Source organism: Molossus molossus, unplaced genomic scaffold (genome assembly GCF_014108415.1).
Source record: "Molossus molossus isolate mMolMol1 unplaced genomic scaffold, mMolMol1.p scaffold_m16_p_1, whole genome shotgun sequence".
NCBI lineage: Eukaryota > Metazoa > Chordata > Mammalia > Chiroptera > Molossidae > Molossus > Molossus molossus.
The window spans coordinates 251,104,949-251,123,650 of NW_023425344.1; the positions used below are offsets into that span (position 1 = coordinate 251,104,949).

The following is an 18,702-nucleotide window of genomic DNA, read 5'->3' on the forward strand; positions in this document are numbered from 1 at the left end:
GACTCTTCAGTCCGTGGGTTGACACTCTAACCACTGAACAGACTGGCCAGGGCAAAGCTGTTTTAATTTTAAACTGTCTACTGTGTGCAGGCAGAGGACTAGTCAAGGCCTGGGGGGCAGTGTGGTGTGATGGAGGAGACACAGCTTGGGAGCCAGGAGGACTGTGTTCACGTCTGAAATTAGCCACCCAGTGACTGTGGTGCCGTGATGAGACCTGGACCTGTTACACCTCAGGTTTCTCATTTGTAAAATGATAATTATTTTAATAGTTGAGTTCATTTTGGTTGCAAGTGGCAGAAACCAACTCTTATTTTCTAACATCTTAGAAAAGAGAGGATTTATTGGAAGAACACCGGAGGAAAAGCTGAACAACTGAATCTCCGGGTAGAGCAGGAGCTGGGACAGCTCTGGGGACCTAGCAGCAGGGGTGGCAGACCTCTCTGTGGCGCAGCCTCTTTCTCTTACAGTCCATGTGCATCCCATCAGATCTCTTCAGAGCCTCCCTCACAATCTACCCAATTTCTGTTTTGCACGATTTCCAGGATTCTTACTGTTAATTGGTTGCCTCTCGCAAGTATCCCAACTGAGGCTGGGGATGGAACCTGCAACCCAGGTATATGCCCTTGACTGGAAATCGACCCCATGACCCTTTGGTGCTCGGGCCAAGGCTCTATCCACACTGGCCAGGGCAGCAAAAGATCTTAATTATTTGTCTAGCCCCCTCCTCACTTTGTAGTAATAGAGTCTGTAAACCATGGTTTTGACAAACTAGGCTTCAACCTACAAGAAATGGAAAATTTCAAAACAAAAGTATAAAGCAATTAAATGTAAATTATGCTAGGTACTATTTGGACAGACAAGTGTGATATAAAGGTAGTGAGACTTTGCAAAGATCTAAATGTCTATTTCAGCCTCCAAAGAACTGAGAACCCCATTTGTAGTCTTGTTCAGTCTGACTCCATGGTAGTACAGAATTTTCACCTCAGTAATCTCTAGCACCAGAATTCTCTTCTGAGTATTAGCCATACCTGCTAGAAACAGGTTCTTCTGTTGTATCATTAGCTTCAGATGAAGAAACTTTAATTAAATTCCAGCCAGTGCGGCTCAGTGGTTGCCATTGACCCATGTACCACGAGGAGGCTGGTTCAATTTCTGGTCATAGGCATGTACCTGGGTTGCAGGTTCAATCCCCAGCCCTGGTAGTGGCCATGTGACAAGGAAACTAATTGATGTCTCTCTCACACATCAATGTTTCTCTCTCCCCCTCCCTCCCTTCCACTCTATGTAAAAATCAGTGGAGCCCTGGCCAGTTTGGCTCAGCAGTTAGAGCACTGGCCTGTAGGCCTAGGGGTTGTGGGCTTGATTCTCGGTCAAGGACACGTACCTAGATTGCAGATTCCATCCCAGGCCCTGGTCAGGGCTGTTCAAGAGGCAACCAATTGACATGTCTCTTTCACATTGATGTTTTTCATTCTTTCTCTCTCGCTCTCTTCCCTCCCAGCCTCCCTCCTTCTTTCTCTCTCCCTCCCTCCCTTCCACTCTATCTAAAAATCAATGGGAAGCCTGGCCAGTGTGGTTCAGTGGTTGAGCATTGACCCATGCACCAAGAGGTCACCAGTTCAATTCCCGGTCAGGGGCACATGCCCAGGTTGTGGGCCCAATCCCCAGTGGGGGGCATGCAGGAGGCGGCCAATCGATGTTCTTTCTCATAGATGTTTTTATCTCTCTCTCTCCCTCTCTCTTCCTCTCTCTAAAGATCAAAAAAATAAAATATATATATATATTAAATAAATGGGAAAATATCCTCAGGTAAGGATTACCCCCCCCCAAAAGGACTCCTATCAGAAACTGATTGGACCACAAAGTTTCTCTGTTAATAATGATATTTGAGGGTTTGCTCTATTCTAGAGACAAATAACCACATAAGATTATAAAGTGGGTTCTTGGTTTTGTTTTAGGGCAAGACACTGCAGTATAACAGGCACAAGAAGCCAAAATCCATAGTGTAAAGTGAAGTTTCACCTTGTACATAACATAAATCAGACACATTTACAAAATCACTCACTCATTCATTCATTCATTCATTCAGGAAATTTTTCTGAGCCCAACCTGGCCCTGGGCCAGGCTTGGCACACACACAGCCAACAAGACAGGCCCCATTCAGCCTTCTCTGAACCTAGAGCTGAGACAGAGAGGAGACAGCAGGGAACTGCAGTGGGAAACTACACAACGCCACAAGACCCCACTGAAGGCTGTCTGACCCAGATGCAGTGTCAGGAAAGACTTCCCAGAGGACCCAACACACAGGCCGAGACTAAAGGAGTCCGCCACAGAGGTAGTGGAAATTGTGAATGAGAGCCAGGGGTGGGCAGATTATGTTCTAGGTAGATAGAATCCATTTAACTGTCCTAGACTGGGTAGCAGGGTGGGGTTGCCAATGCATGACAGATGAAAACAGTCCTGATTAAATACTCCCAGCCACAATTAGGCAATGCTTTCTTTTGTGCCCCAAACTGTACATTTAAATAACCATAACACAATTTGGTTGTTTCCAGCCACGCTTCATTCTAGAAGGTGATAAAGGACCTCCTTTAAATGTCTTCCACTTGCTAAACAATTTCTTTTTTATATCTTGGTTTTATTGTTGATACTTTTCTACACTGTATACAAAGAATATTAGAAAGTGAAACTCTCAAAATAACCCAGTGTTTTAAAATATACCAATGGAAAAAAAGTCAGACTAGGTGGTTTCCCTCAACATAGTAGGACTGATAAAATATTTCAGAGAGAGTCATTTAATTATAACAGCACTAGTAATTAAGTGTTGATAAAATCATTCTTTCAAATTTTTCCTAATTTTAATTATAATCCTAAATCCTTTAATTATTAATTACATGATTTCTGTGGTGGTGAAGCAGCCTCAATGTTGCAGAAAACAAGAAAATTAATTACCCAAAGACACCAATTAGAAAGTATCCTCACAAAATTACAATTTAACATTTTTTTCTTTACCTGTGAAAACTTGTTCAATTTCTATCTGAAATGAAGCAGTCTCTAAAGCAAGAATGTCTTCACAATGTAGTACTGACATAAAATCATCTAGCATTTTGGAATAAATGTGTGTGGGATAAGAGTACACATCTATAGTGCTTGATTACTAAATGCCAGAAACTTTTTTTTTAAATCCTCACCTGAAGATATTTTTCCATTTATCTTCAGATAGAGTGAAGGAGAAAATGAAACATCAATGTGAGAGAGACACATCGACTGAATGCCTCCCACACAACCATGAGCAGGGCCCAGGACTGAACCACAACCGAGGTAACATGCCCTTGACCAGACTCAAACCTGAGACTCTTTGGTCTGGGGGCCAACACTCTAACCGCTGAGCCAAACTGGCCAGGGCAATGCCAGGGACTTTTTTTTCTTTATTGATTTTACAGAGAGAGGATGGGAGAGGGAGAGATAAACACCAATGAGAGAGAACACTGATTGGCTGCCTCCTGCATGCCCCCCACTGGGGATTGGGCCCACAACCTGGGTATGTGCCCTAACCAGGAATCAAACTGGCAACCTCTTGGTGCACGGGTCCACACTCACCACTGAACCAGGAACTTTTATAGGTTCTTCATACATACGATGTGGCCACTAGCCACACACAATTGAGAACCTGAAGTGTGGCTAGTTCACAGTGAAGTGTTCTATAGATGTAAAATAAGTTCTGGAATTTAAAAGACTTAATATGAAAAAAATGTTAAAATATCTCACTAATAATATTTTAGATATGAGTTACATAAAATATATTATTAAAATGAGCCCCAGCTGGTGTTACTCAGTGATTAGAGCATCAGCTCGCCCACTGAAGGGTCTCAGGGTTTGATTCCTGGTCAAGGGTGCGTACCTGGGTTGCAGGTTCAATCCTTGTGCAGGAAGCAACCAGTTGATGTGTCTCTCTCTCATCAATGTTTCTCTCTCCCTCCCTCCCTTCTACTCTCTCTAAAAATTAGTGTAGAAAATGTCTTGGGTGGATTAATAATAATAAGTAAAAAATAAAACTAATTTCACTTGTTTATTTTTTTCTACTTTTTATGTGTCTACTAGAAATTTTATTTTATTTATTTTTAATCCTCACCAGAGGATATTTTTCTATTTATCTTTAGAGTGGAAGGGAGAGAGACAGAAACATTGACCTGAGAGGGACACATTGACTGGTTGCTTCCTGTGCGACCCCGACCAGGGACAGGGACAATCCACAACTGAGGTAGGTGTGTGCCCTTGGGCGGAACCGAACCCGCAACTCATTGGTCTGCGGGCTGACACTCTACTGCTGAGCCAAACCAGCCAGGGCATAAAATTTTTTTTTTTTTAATAATTTTTCTTTATTGATTTTATTTTGTTTTATTTTATTTTATTTTTTAATCCTCATCCGAGGACATTTTTCCATGTTTTGTACAGACAGGGTGGGAGTGAGAGAGAGGAAGAGAGAGAGAGGGAAACATCGATGTGAAAGGGACACATCGAGTGGCTGCCACCCGCACGACCAACCAGGGCCGGGGACAAACCGCAACCGAGGTACATGCCCTTAGCGGGAACCGAACCCGGGTCTCTCCGGACCGCAGGCGGACGCTCTAACCACTGAGCCAAACCGGCCAGGGCTCTTTATTGATTTTAAAGAGAGAGGAAAGGAGAGGGAGAGAGATAGAGACATCGATGATGGAGAACATTGACTGGCAGCCTCCTGCATCCCCCACCCGCCCCGGGGATTGGGTTTACACCCCGGGCATTTGCCCTGACTGGGAATCTAACCAGCAACCTCTTGATGCATGGGTCAACACTCAACCACTGAGTTACACCAGCCAGGTGTGGCTACTAGAAATTTTAAAATTACATGTGTGACAGAGCTCATCTAAAATATATCCAGCTGCTGTCTACATTATTGATTTTACTCTTTTTTTTTTGTGACTCAGTCATCATGAGGAACTTCAACTACCACCTTGTGTATAATCTGTAATTGTGACATCTTTGGTGTTGACTGAGGTCAGGCTGCCCACTCTCAGACCGCAGACCACAACCTCAGGTTGTGTTTAAAGCTGTGTCTTTCTATGGTTTCTATCAATCTGTCTGCCCACAGCTACACCTCTCTAGCAACCTCAGATGCAGTGACTAACGATGTAGAAACTAGGTAAATTAGAATTGTGCAACATGTAAAAATAAAGGTTAAGTGAGGGCTAAAGAGGTTCTCCTAACAAACTGCCTTCAATGCCAGATTCTTTGATAACATTTGGACTGCTCAGAGACCCTTTTCTGCCTCGACTATCCTAACAGATTCCTCTCATCGACTCCAGACACTTAGCATCAACTTTAACCCAGACTGGAGCATTTCGCAATTCAGCTTAAAATCCTTCAATAGTTGTTTGTTTGAGAAGATGAGAAGTTTTAGAAATGGATGGTGGTGATGGTTGCTGAGCAATGTGAATGTACTTAATGCTCCAGAACTGTACATTTAAAAATATTTAAAATGGCCTGGCCAGTGTGGCTCAGTGGATTGAGCATCATCCTGTGGACTGAGAGGTCCCGGTTCAATTCCAGGTCAGGGCACAGGCCTGGGTTGCAGGCTCGCAGTCGATCGATGTTTCTCTCACATCGATGTTTCTATCTCTCTCTCTAAAATATCGATAGAAATATACTTTTAAAAAATAGTTAACTAGAGGAGAAAGGAGAAAAATCTATAACAAAAATAAATTAATAAAAATTGAAAATAGTAAGATGGTAAATTTTATGTTACTTATATTTTACAATTTAAAAAACAACCTTCAACATTTCATATCTCAGTATCAAAGTCAAACTCTTTTTTTTTTTTTTTTTTTAATCCTCACCCGAGGACATTTTTCCATTTTTTGTTCAGGTAGAGTGGGAGGGAGAGAGAGGAACAGAGAGAGAGAGAGAAACATCGACGTGAAAGGAACACATCGAGTGGCTGCCACCCGCACAACCAACCAGGGCCGGGGACAAACTGCAACCGAGGTACGCGCCCTTAGCGGGAACCGAACCCGGGTCTCTCAGGACCACAGGCCGACGCTCTAACCGCTGAGCCAAACCGGCCAGGGCCAAAGTCAAACTCTTACACAGGTCATATATGGCCCTCAGAATCTGACTTCTACCTTCCTTTCTAGCCTACCCCTTGCCTCATCTGGCCTTATGATCCAATCAGTTTCCCTCAGCACACCATGGGGAATCATATCTCAATGCCCTGCGCATGTTAAACCCTCTACCTAAAAGCTCTTCCCTACCACCTCCTTGTCCTCTTACTTGTAAACTCCAGTCCAATGTCACCTCCTCAGGGAAAATTCCCGACATCTCAGAAAGACTCCTATCACCACTGCACCTTGTTTATACTCTGTTACCCTTGCAGTTCTTACCTTTCGGAATGGCATTTTTTGTTCATGTGACTGTGTCCCACTGTGAGCTCACTGAGAGCAGGAACGGTGCCCAGCCCTAGCACAGACAGGGCATTTAAGGGATGTGCCCTAAATGCTCATTGAGGCCATTCAGTAAACAGGTACTTACTTGTACTGGGGACACTGCAGTAGAAAAAGAGAAGTAAGCCCTGCTTCCAGGATCTTCCACAAATAAATGCCAGGGGAACCTAAGTACTGTAAAGAGAAATAAAGCCCAGCAAGGGGAGGGGCATGTTGTACAAGGTGGTCTGGAAGGTGGCATCTAGGTAGAGACCAGAAAGAAGGGGTGAGCTTTTTAGCTCACGGATACTGAGTGATTCTATGAATGATAAACCACTTCTTCTGGTTCTGAGCTGTGGTCTGCGTAATAGAAGGTACTAGAAAGAGACAGCAAACCTTAATTTCTTTTTTTAAATCCTCACCCGAGGACATTTTTGCATTTATCTTCAGATAGAGGAGGAGGGAGAGAGGGGGGACGAGAGAGAAAGAAACATTGATGTGAGAGAGACACATCGACTGGCTGCCACCCACATGACCCCAACCGGGGCAGGAAAAAACTGCAACTGAGATACATGCCCCTAGTGAGAACCGAACCCGGGACTCCCTGGTCTGCAGGCCGACACTCTGACTGCTGAGCCAAACCGGCCAGGGCAAACCTTAATTTCTAAGAAAAGCAAATAATTCCCTTGCTGTCCTATCAACTTGACGGATGTGCAATTACCGGGCTCTCAGCATGAAGGATATTAGCACGACCTCCATGGGTGAGGTGCACTTATGATCTTTTCCAACTGAATCCCCGCCCACCACGAAGCCATGAAGTTGCTGGACAAAACTCAGGAAGAGCAAACATTCAATGAGAGCTTGTTTTGTATCTTAACAGAAAGCTGTAAGCATTTGATCCTCACAACAACCTTTAGAAATGTACTATTATTAAACCCTTTTTAACGAGAAAAATAAGGCACAAAGAAGTTAAATAACTTGTCCAAAGGTCACAGGGCTAGTAAGTGGCAAAGCTAGAATTTGAACTCAGGCAGTTTGGCTCCAGATCTGAGCTGATAACCACTATGCCATACCATTTCATATTTTTATTTCTTATCATAAAATACTCCTTGTTACTATTGTCGGCTTTGTTTGTTTTTTCAGTTAAACCTGAAGTCGTCAAATTTTATTTAACCTTTCCTCACATGTTGATCAAACTTCACTTCTGATTTCCAGTTCTATCACAAAAATCTTTCTATACTTCAATTACTTGTGAGGTTAACTATTATTTACTGATACGACTTTCAAGACAGCCATTCGAGAGAAACAGAAACATGCAATAGAGTAAAAAGCAGAACACAAACTATCAGTGCAGAGACACAGATCACACTGCTATAAAAAGTATGCATGCATCTAAACTGTGCCAGGTGCTGGGAGCACAAAGCGGGGGAGGCCCAGGTCAGCCCCTGCGGAGGAAGCCTGGTCTAGTGGGCACTCAGGATGGGGCTGATGAGCAAACTGACAAGTGCAAAAGATGACATGTGCAGTGTGTACAGATGCCCAGGCAGCAATCTAAAATGCCAAAAACATGTTAGAAACTACTTAATACATGGCAGATTTTTTTTTTTAACTTACTCTCTATATTTAAGTAAAGATTTAAGATTAAGATTCAAGAATAATGTCTTTCTGGATCTCGTAGGCATCTCAAACTCAGTACAACCCATTCTTCCCCACAGAGCCCTGCGTCTACTTCTTCTCAAGTGTACTCCGTCTTAGTTAAAGGAAAACAAGCCTGGCTGCTGAAGCAATAAACTCGTTATCCTCAACTCCAGCCGCTGCACTTCCTTCCTCTCTCTCTCAATCACAAACACATTTACACGTGGGTACACACACGAACACGTACGCACACATGCAAGCAATCAACTTACTTGCACGCACTCTCACTCACACACTCTCACACTCACTCCATCAGATCTATTTTATCTTCTTTTGACTGGATCTTTCTCTTCTCCTTAGGTCAAGTCAGGACTGTACCAACTGGTCTCCTAACTGCTTGTCCTATTTCTTTAAAAAAATTTTTTTTGTGCCCTGGCCAGTTTAGCTCAGCGGTTGGAGCGTTGGCCTGCAGACCAGAGAGTCCCGGGTTTGGTTCCCGCTAGGGGTATGTACCAAAAAAAAAATTTTTGTAGTTAATCCTCACCCAAGGATATTTTTCCCACTGATTTTTAGAGAGCGTGGAGGGGGCAGGGAAGAGGAGAGCGGGGAGGAGGAGAGAGAGGGAGAGAGAGAAAAAGAGAGAAACTTTGACGTGAGAGAGATACATTGACTGGTTACCTTGAACCTGCAACCCAGGTACGTGCCCTTGACTGGGAATCGAACCCAAGACCCTTCAGTCTGTGGGCTGACGCTCTAACCATTGAGCAACCCCAGCCAGGCATTCTGTTTCTTTTTAATCTCCCTTACTCCACAGTCAATTCTCCTCTGGTGCCAGAATTCTCTATCATACAAATCTGTCTGTATCACTCCACTTTTAAAAATGTTTGGTGGTTTCTGATCACCCACAGGATCAAATGAGAACCCTGTTACAGTGCACATACGCGAGCACACGCACACACACACACATACCCCTCTTTATAACTGGGTCCAACACTAATTTCCGCATCATATTTTCTTTCATTCATTAAATCATCACTGAACACCAACTATGCAGCCAGTCATTGGTATAGGCACTGGTGGTAAATAGCAAATAACAAGACACAGCTCCTGCCCTCATAAAATTAATAGTCAGGACGAGAAACAGATATTAATCAAACAGTTACACAAACCAATGTTTAAGACTGCAAATATGCCAAATACTGCAACAACACACTAGGCAAAATATTCTGAAATTAGATAGTGGTGATGGTGTACAACCTTATAAATGCACTGAAAACCACTGAATTATACACATTAAAAGGTGACTTTTATAGTATGTGAATTATATTTTTTAAAAAAAGGACACACTAGGTTGAATGTCTCTCTTGCTGGATTTGGTCAAAGGAAAGATCGGGAAAGCTTTCCAGAGGAATTAAATTGATTACAAATAACTAACGCTTAGTGAGCATTTACTACACAACTAGCACATTTTCCCATAATAATCCACTGATCATCCTAACACTACAAGGTCACCACTATTCTCCTCAGCTTAGAGCAGCGGTTCTCAACCTGTGGGTTGTGACCCCTTTGGGGGTCGAACGATCCTTTTTTTTTTTTATCCTCACCTGAAAACATTTTTTTTTTTTTTTAATCCTCATCTGAGGACATTTTCCCATTTTTTGTACAGACAGAGTGGGAGGGAGAGAGAGGGAAACATCGATGTGAAAGGGACACATCGAGTGGCTGCCACCCGCACGACCAACCAGGGCCAGGGACAAACTGCAACCAAGGTACATGCCCTTAGCGGGAACCGAACCCGGGCCTCTCCGGACCGCAGGCGGACGCTCTAACCGCTGAGCCAAACCGGCCAGGGCTGAAAAATTTTTTTTTTTTGCATTTATCTTTAGATAGAGTGGGAGGGAAAGAGGGGGAAGAGAGAGAGAGAAACATCAAGTGGTTGCCACCCATATGACCCCAACTGGGGTCGGGGACAAGCTACAACCAAGGTACATGCCCCTAGCAGGAACCGAACCTGGGACTCTCTGGTCCACAGGCCAACGCTCTAACTTTTGAGCCAAACCGGCCAGGGCGAACGACCCTTTCTTAGGGGTCGCCTAAGACCATTGGAAAACACATTATTTCCAATGGCGATTCATAACAGTAGCAAAATTACAGTTATGAAGTAACAACGAAAATAATTTTATGGTTGGGGGGTCACTACAACAGGAGGAACTGTATTAAAGGGTCACAGCATTAGGAAAGCTGAGAACCACTGGCTTAGAGACAAGGAACTTAGGGGTCAAGTAACTTTATCCATGGTTAGGGAGCCAATAAGTGGCGATGCCAGAATTCACACTTAAGCCAAGTGATTCTTACTCGCTACAGTGAAGTAGCCTAGGCAATGCCTGCTACTCAGCATACTTACAATATAATAAGCAAGCTGCCGTGTTACAATAAGCAAACTGCTGTGTTTCATTTCTTCCAGGACAAATTTCTCTCCCTGTACTATGTCTTCACCATAGCCTATAAGGCCCTGCAAGATTCTACACCATCCCCACAATACCATCCCTTTTCTGACTGCATCTCCTCTATTTTCCCCCTCACTTACTCTGTCTGCTCCAGCCACACAGGCCTCCTTGTTTCTCCAGTAAGCTGGGCATGCTCCTACCACAGGGCCTTTGCATTTGCTTGAGCTATGATTACAATCACGTTATAAAACATGATCTGCCCAAACTTCAGTTAAGCTGCTCTAGCTACACTAACAATATACGTACACCTTACTATTTCCAATGTCATTTATTAATTTTAATCAAAACTACCTCATTTTTCAGTCTTTTATTGTTCTGTATGATGTCACATGCAAAGGTTTTTCTGTTTTTTATCCTCACTCGAGGACATTTTTCCATTTTTTTCAGATAGAGTGGGAGGGAGGGAGGGAGGGGGGAGAGAGAGAGAAAGAGAGAGAGAGAGAGAGAGAGAGAGAGAGAGAGAGAGAAACATAGACATGAAAGGGACACATTGAGTGGCTGCCTACTGCACAACCCCAACTGGGGCCGGGGACAAACTGCAACCGAGGTACGTGCCCTTAGCAGGAACTGAACCCGGGTCTCTCTGGACCGCGGGCCGACGCTCTAACCACTGAGCCAAACCAACCAGGGCACAAAGGTGTTTTTTTGTTTTTTGGGTTGTTTTTTTTTTTTACAAAATCCAGTAACAGCAGATTTTGCTTTCCAATTAGTATGAACAACAGTCATACAGCTTTCTTTTTTTTTTTTTTTTAATCCTCACCTGAGGACATTCCTTCCATATTTTGTTCAGATAGAGTTGGGGGGGAGGGGGAGAGAGAGAAACATCGGTGTGAAAGGGACACATCGAGTGGCTGCCACCCGCACAACCCAACCAGGGTCTGGGACAAACCGCAACCGAGGTACATGCCCTTAACGGAAACCGAACCCGGGTCTCTCTGGACCGCAGGCCAATGCTCTAACCGCTGAGCCAAACCAGCCAGGGCCATACAGCTTTCTTTGCAGCAAAATAAAACAAAGCAATCAAGCAAGAAAGTGTTCCAATAGAACTTATCACCACCATTCCTCCCTTCAGCTAGAATCATAGCTTGTGAAATAACTATGGCAACAGCACTTCAAGGCACCAATCCCACCGAACTTTTACTGAAAAACTATTGCCCATCTGTGCAAAAAAAAAAAAAAGCATGCTGACAACCAGTTATATAACTTCAATACAATAACCTGGTGATATTTTTAGTTCCTGCCCTGCTAAAAATCCTAAGTAACTCTTAAGCATGTCTACTGTTACAGTCTGTTCAAAGAGGATGCTGAGAAAGAAAAGGTACATTTAACACATTTACATTTAAAATAGAGTTGCTTCTGCCCACCTGGAGTGGCTCAGTGGTTGAGCATGGACTTACGCACCAAAAGGTCACCAGTTAGATTCCATGTCAGGGCAAATGCCCTGGCTGTGGGCCAAATCCCCAAGGGGGGGCATGCAGGAGGCAGCCAACTGATGTTCTGTCTCATGGATGTTTCTCTCTCTCCCCCTCTCCCTTCCTCTCTCTCTAAAATCAATAAATAAAATAGAGTTGCTCCTCAAGAGGGTGAAAATGATCTCTTTTTATGAAAACTCTCACCTTGGGATTCTTTTCAGTAGTAAGCTTCATTTGGACTGAGCATAAGAGGAAAAATTTAGCTAACCTCAAATTACTAGCACCTCTAGAAAAATGCCTTGACCACAGCGAACTCCCTTAAGTGACTGGCACAAGGGCTAGGAACAAAGGCTTAGAGATAGTTTGTTTTCAAACCTTGTTTTGCCACTGACTAGCCAGGGGGACCTTAACCAAGTTTCCTCAGCTCTTGAGCCTTAGTTCTCCATACAAATGGAGACACCACCACAAACCCTATGACACAGTGCCTTAGCACATAGTGACAAATACCACTCACTGAGTGCTCACTATTACTAAATTGCATTGTAGGAAGTTAAATAGCTGCAAAACTTTACAGCTGTACTTAATACTGTAGCCTTTAGAAGAGTTATCCATACAGACTATTCTTAAGTTCAATAAAACTAATAGTAAAAGCTTTTATATACACATCTTTGCATGATCAAGGCTTTGCTTTTCCTTTTATGAATTTTTGGGCAGTCCAAAGGCTAGAAATAGTTTTATTATTTTAAATGGTAATATTATGTTTCTCATTTTTGTTTAACCAAGAAAACTTCTCCAGTCTTTGTTTTGTTTACTGAATTAGGCTATAAATTCAAGCCTATCAAGTGAGTTAATTATTAATTAACAATAATAGTTAACATCTACTGAGCTCTTCCTATCTGCTCTATCATACAAAGATACTTGGGCAGCTTACTAAAAGGCTGCCCAAACAAAGTGTGTCAGTTTGCTCAACCTTTGATATAGACAGTATGAATATTATTGACCTTCATTAAAGTATCTGCTATATATCAAGTTTGGGACCAACCATAACCACTTGGTAATCACCAGGACAAACTCATTTTACAGATGAGAAACTGAGACCCAAAGAGTGTAAGTCCAAAGGTCACACAGTTACTAAAAAGAGAGGACTAGAAGCTAATCTCCCTACTGCCAATTCCTTGTTTTATCAATTACATGACAGCTGATGATTTAAAAAGAGAAAAACTGCCCTGGCCGGTTTGGCTCAGCAGTTAGAGCGTCAGCCTATGGACCAAAGAGTCACAGATTCGATTCCAGTCAAGGGCACGTGCCTCGGTTGCAATTCCTCCCCAGCCCTGGTCAGGGTCATTTGGAAGGCAACCACTCGATGTGTCCCTCTCATGTCAATGTTTCTCTCTCTCCCTCCTACTCTATCTGGGGATAAATGGAAAAATATCCTTGGGTGAGGATTTAAATAAATAAATAAATAATAAAAAGAGAAAAACCCATTCCAATACTTCCAAATGTTTCAACATAGTTGGGAAGACAGTGAATACCTAAAAATAAGCAAATGTTTGTTTAATGAGAGTTATATATTAAGCACAAAATAATGTAGCCTATAGTACATATGGTGAAAGGGTTCCTGGGACAGAAATGAGTGGAATCAGCTAGCCCCACTGCATGGTGTCTACCAGAGGTTAGGAGGCCCACTACTAACATAACCAGAACACTACCATCAGAGTGCCTTTCTTACAAATAAGACACTTTAGAGCCATGCAATTTCCTTTACTCAAGTTAACATTCCTTTGGAAAAGGAAAAAGTATCCTTAGCACCCACCATTCCCCAGATAATAATTTTCCTATGCACAAAAAGTTTTACCAGATGCAAATGTTCACTCTTTTTATTTATTATTGTTAATCCTCACCTGAGGATATTTTTCCATCGATTTTGAAATAGAGTAGAAGGGAGGGAGGGGAAGAGGAGAGGGAGGGAAAAGGGGAAGGGAGGAAGGGGGGAGAAAGGGGAAAAAAGGGAGGGAGGGAGGGAGGGAAGGAAGGAGAGAGAGAAACACTGATGTGAGATACATCGACTGGCTCCCTCCCTCCCTGGTTTCAAACCAGGGACCCTTCCTGTGTCACTGCAACCTCTGAGCCACACTAGCCAGGGCATGTTCACTTTTTTAAAAAAGAATGATGCTGACTAATGATCTAGACAGTTTTCATCCTTTTATGCTCTGAATTAGGCTATTTTTTTTACCCTCACCTGAGGACATTTTTTTTTTTTTTGCATTTATCTTCAGATAGAGTGGGAGGGAGAGGGGGAGGGGAAGAGAGAGAGAAACATCGATGTGAAAGACACATCAAGTGGCTGCCACCCACATGATCCCAACTGGGGCTGGAGACAAACTGCAACCGAGGTACATGCCCTTGGTGGGAACTGAACCCAGGACTCTCTGGTCCACAGGCTGATGCTCTAACCGCTGAGCCAAACCGGCCAGGGCTGAATCAGGCTATTTTTTTAAAATCTTTTTTTTCTTATCCTCACCGGAGGACATTTTTCCATTTTTTATTCAGATAGAGTGGGAGGGAGAGAGAGGAAGAGAGAGAGAAAGAAACATCGATGTGAAAGGGACACATCAAGTGGCTGCCACCCGCATGACCCAACCTGGGCCAGGGACAAACTGCAACCAAAGTACATGCCCTTAGCGGGAAGTGAACCCGGGTCTCTCTGGACCGCAGGCCGACGCTCTAACCGCTGAGTCAAACTGGCCAGGGCTGAATCAGGCTATTTGTATTAAAATTCTTATTTCTATCAAAGTTCTTTAGGTACAGCCTAAATGCTTTCAGAGCCTAAATGCTTTCAGGTCCAGATCTTAGGGCAAGTCAACAAATAATCTTTAAAATATAGCCCATTTGTTTCTTGGGGAAACACTTTTTAAATGTCATCCACTGAGCCCTGGCCGGTTTGGCTCAGCGGTTAGAGCATTGGCCTGCGAACCAATGAACTGCGGGTTCGATTCCGGTCAAGGGCACGTACCTCAATTGCAGTTCATCCCTAGCCCTGGTCGGGGTCATGTGGGAGGCAGCCAGTCCATGTGTCTCTTTAACAAAGACGTTTCTAACAAGTATGTTTCTCTCTCTCTCCCTCCCTCCCTCCCATTCTATCTGAGATAAATGGAAAAATATCCTCGGGTGAGGATTAAAAAAAAATTGTCCACTGACAAAAAAGGTGACTGACTACAGATAACAGCACACAAAACTATTTTGATAAGGGAAAATTCCAAAATATAACATTGTTTAGAAGTAGACAATCATAGAACTCTATGTAATGAGCAAACTGAAGACCTCTACAAAGACGTAAATGTCAGGTGACCGCATAGCCAGATCTTACCCCATTTATTCCAACAGCTGGGAGACTGACTAGGTGCTGCAGTAAACCACCTGACCAATTCAAAGTCACCACAGACACTACACATTACTTGCCAATTCTCAAATTAATTAAAATATACTCTAAACCTGTATTGCTCGATGTGGTAGCCGCTAAATACATGTGGCTACTGAGCAACTGCAATGTGCTGGTCTGAACTGAGATGAGCTATAAGTGTAAAATTTCATCAATGCACTGGATTCACACCGGATTTTCAACGACAGTACCAAAAAAAGTAAAATATCACATTAATAAATGTTTCATATTGATTATATATTGAAATGACAGTATTTTTGACATGAGTTAATAAAATAAATCATTAAAAGATTTTTTCTCTATTAATTTTTAGAGAGAGAGGGAGGGAGGGAGAGGGATAGGGAGAGAGAGAGAAACATCATTGAGAGAGAACATCAACTCACAGCCTCCCGCATGCCCCACACTGGGGATCTGGCCCACAACCTGGGCATGTGCCCTGACCGGAATCGAACTGGCAACCTTTTACTTCATGGGTCGATGATCAACCACTGATAGCCACACCGACTGGGCCAAGATATCATTTTTAAAATACCACCATTTTAAATATAGTCACTAGAAAATTTAAAATTGCATTTGTGTAGCTCACATTACATTCCCACTGGAAGTGCTACTCTCTACAAATGCAAAATATGATCCAATCTTGCTTCGATGATTCATCGTGATGATGAACACCAAATACACAATAAAGGAAGAAAATTGTATTTATATCTTGGATATGTAGTTTCAGATAGTATCAAATAAGAATTGTATGTTATTAAAACTTCTCTTACATTTAAAATCATCCCCAACTGTGTTAATAGAGGAAGGACTCAATCCTACAAGTAGTATTTTTAGGGATCAAGAAGGAAATACAAAGTTAAAGGCCACAAAGAGGGACTAAGAGAAATACCATCTGTTTCTAGAAGGCATTTTAAAACAAAAGCAGTGTGTTTTAAATAGTGAATAGACCTATCTGTTTTTTAAAGGCTGTATTTGATTATTTTGAGTATCATGAATAAATTTCCCAAATGCCAGCTAAGCAAACTTCTTTAAAAAGGAAACCTGGTAAGGCAGAGACCAAAAACCAACCATGTGGAATAGAGGTAAAATGTCTGAATGCACCTGTGAAAAATATAAACCAAGTTTGTTTGTTTTTTAACAAGGTACTCAGAATTAAACATTATGCAAAGATAAAAATCAGTCAAAAATCCTGTCGATGTTCTTCAATATTATCATAGTATAATACATCAGTGCACTCTCACAGGCTTGACGAAAACTGCTATCAAAATTCCAAAACACCCTAATGCCTTTTCCAAATCCAGCCGGTGAGAATTAGGGAGAGAACAGTTTCCAAATATCTTATCTTGCAGGGGATAAAATTAGAAATTGACCATTCAGTGCCACAGTAACAATAATAAATACTGTGTGCGTGGCATTCTATGTGAGAGGCACTTTTGAACACATCCTTCTTTTTGACTGTAGGGGCGACCCACGGACACTAGTAAGTTTTCAGCCCCACCAAATTCCTGGCTGGGAGGCCTTGACTTGTTCAAGGTCACACAGCTGAAAAGTAGCAGAACCAGTACTCGACTCTGCACCTTCTGATGCTCATCCAACTGCCCTTCCAGGACGTGACAGTCGTTCACGGGGAACCCAGTGTTTGGAAACGCGGCCCGCTCTGATGCCAAAGAAGGATCCTGGGATCGACCAGGTCACACCTCCAGAGGCTGCCAACAGGATGTGCTGGAGTCCGTTCAAAACCGGGGGAAGAGGTTATCCGAAGAGGAAATGACTTGAAAGATCAGGGGGAATCTCATCGAGACGTCCTTGGGTGCAGCCCGGCGGAAAAAGAGGGTCCCAGGAGAAAACGCGTGCGGTTTTCACGGCGCAAACGGTAGCGTGCAAGCAGGATTGTGTCGTTACTTGACTATAAACGTGTTTGAGCATTTTACTTAACACACAGGGCCTCAGAAAACCGATCCACCCCTCTGGGGACCCCCAGCCCTACCTTTCCCCCCCGTGTCATGACATTTAGTTCACAAAGAGCCGGGCCAGAGGCTCAGGATTCAGCACCCCTGGCGGTTTGGGGGAAGGGGAGGGAAGAGGCCGGGCCGGAGGTGGGGGTGCAATGGCCAGTGTCTCCTGCCCGGGAGGATGCACCCCCGGGGGGCAGGACAAAGGCGGCGCCAGCACGGAGGAGCCCCGCTCCAGCGCGGCGCGGTGACAGCGGCCGCGGAGGTACGCGGCCGGCACCCGGGCCGGGGCCGGGCTCCAACGGCTCCGCAAACCCACGCCCTCGGTGAACTCCGCACACGCCGGCGCCCGGGCCAGGCAGCGCGGGAGGCGTGGGCTCGCGGCGCGAGAGCTCCCGGGGCCCACGCCGCCCGCCCGCGGCAGGCGAGCCCAGCACCCTGCAGGCGGCTCACAGGCGCCGCAGCCCCGGGGCTGGGCGAGCGCCACGCGACCCCGGCCTCGCGTCCGCACCCGCCGGGGCGGGCGGGAGATGCCGGGCTCCGGTTTCACCGCCGGCCTCGGCTCCCGGCCGGGGTCCCCGCAGCGCAGGGGGCCCGCCCGCCCCCGCCCGGCCCACGCTGACAGCCCGGCGCGCCCCCACCTGCCCGCCCGGGGGTCGCGGGGCCGGGCGCGCCCGCCAGGCCACTTCCTTCCCCGCCCGCCCGGCCGGCCTCGCGCGGGGCCCCGGGTGGGGAGCGCGGGAGGAAGGAGCCTTGGCCGGCGGCCCGCAGAGGAAACCGCCGCCGCCCGCACCCACCGGCATCATCGCGACGCGGGTCCGCGACGCCCTCCGCCGCCTGACAGGACGATCGGCGCCGCGCCCGCCGCGCCCGCCGCTCCGGCCGCCCTCACAGGCCGCGCGCCGCCGCCGCGCTCTCGGGTCCTCAGCGGCGAGGCGGCGGCTGCGGCGGGCTGCGGAGCCTGGCCAGCCTGTCGCGGCCGCCGGCGCGCTGCGTCGCTGTCCCGGGACCCACCGCGGCCACCGCCGCCGCCGCCACCGCCGCCGCCGCCGCCGCCTCCGCCCGAGCGCCTCGCGCTGCCCGCCCGCGGGCTCTCTCCTCAGCCCTGCAGGCCACGCCCCCAGCGCGTCGCCCCCGCACGGGGCCAGCCGCCCCCTCCGATTGGCCCGACCGAGGCGGGGGCGGAGCCGGGGCTGGGCTTCTCGGCCCCGCCCACCCAACCTCGCTCTCGGAGGCAGCCAGGTGCGAGCGCGCCTGTGCGCGTCCGCGCTCCCGCGGGGAGGGGGGGCGCGCTGCGGA

General features: G+C 45.5%; 1 protein-coding gene across 1 annotated transcript in view; it reads right to left on the bottom strand.

Annotated features, from left to right (window-relative positions):
• PPP1R13B (protein phosphatase 1 regulatory subunit 13B) overlaps positions 1–18,249 on the bottom strand; it is a 97,461-nt gene extending 79,212 nt beyond the window's left edge. Inside the window, exon 1 of the mRNA XM_036276455.1 lies at positions 18,201–18,249. Coding sequence (XP_036132348.1) covers positions 18,201–18,209 — 9 coding nt within the window. The 5' untranslated portion in view covers positions 18,210–18,249. The remainder of the gene's footprint in view (positions 1–18,200) is intronic.
• Between the last annotated feature and the right edge of the window lie 453 nt (positions 18,250–18,702).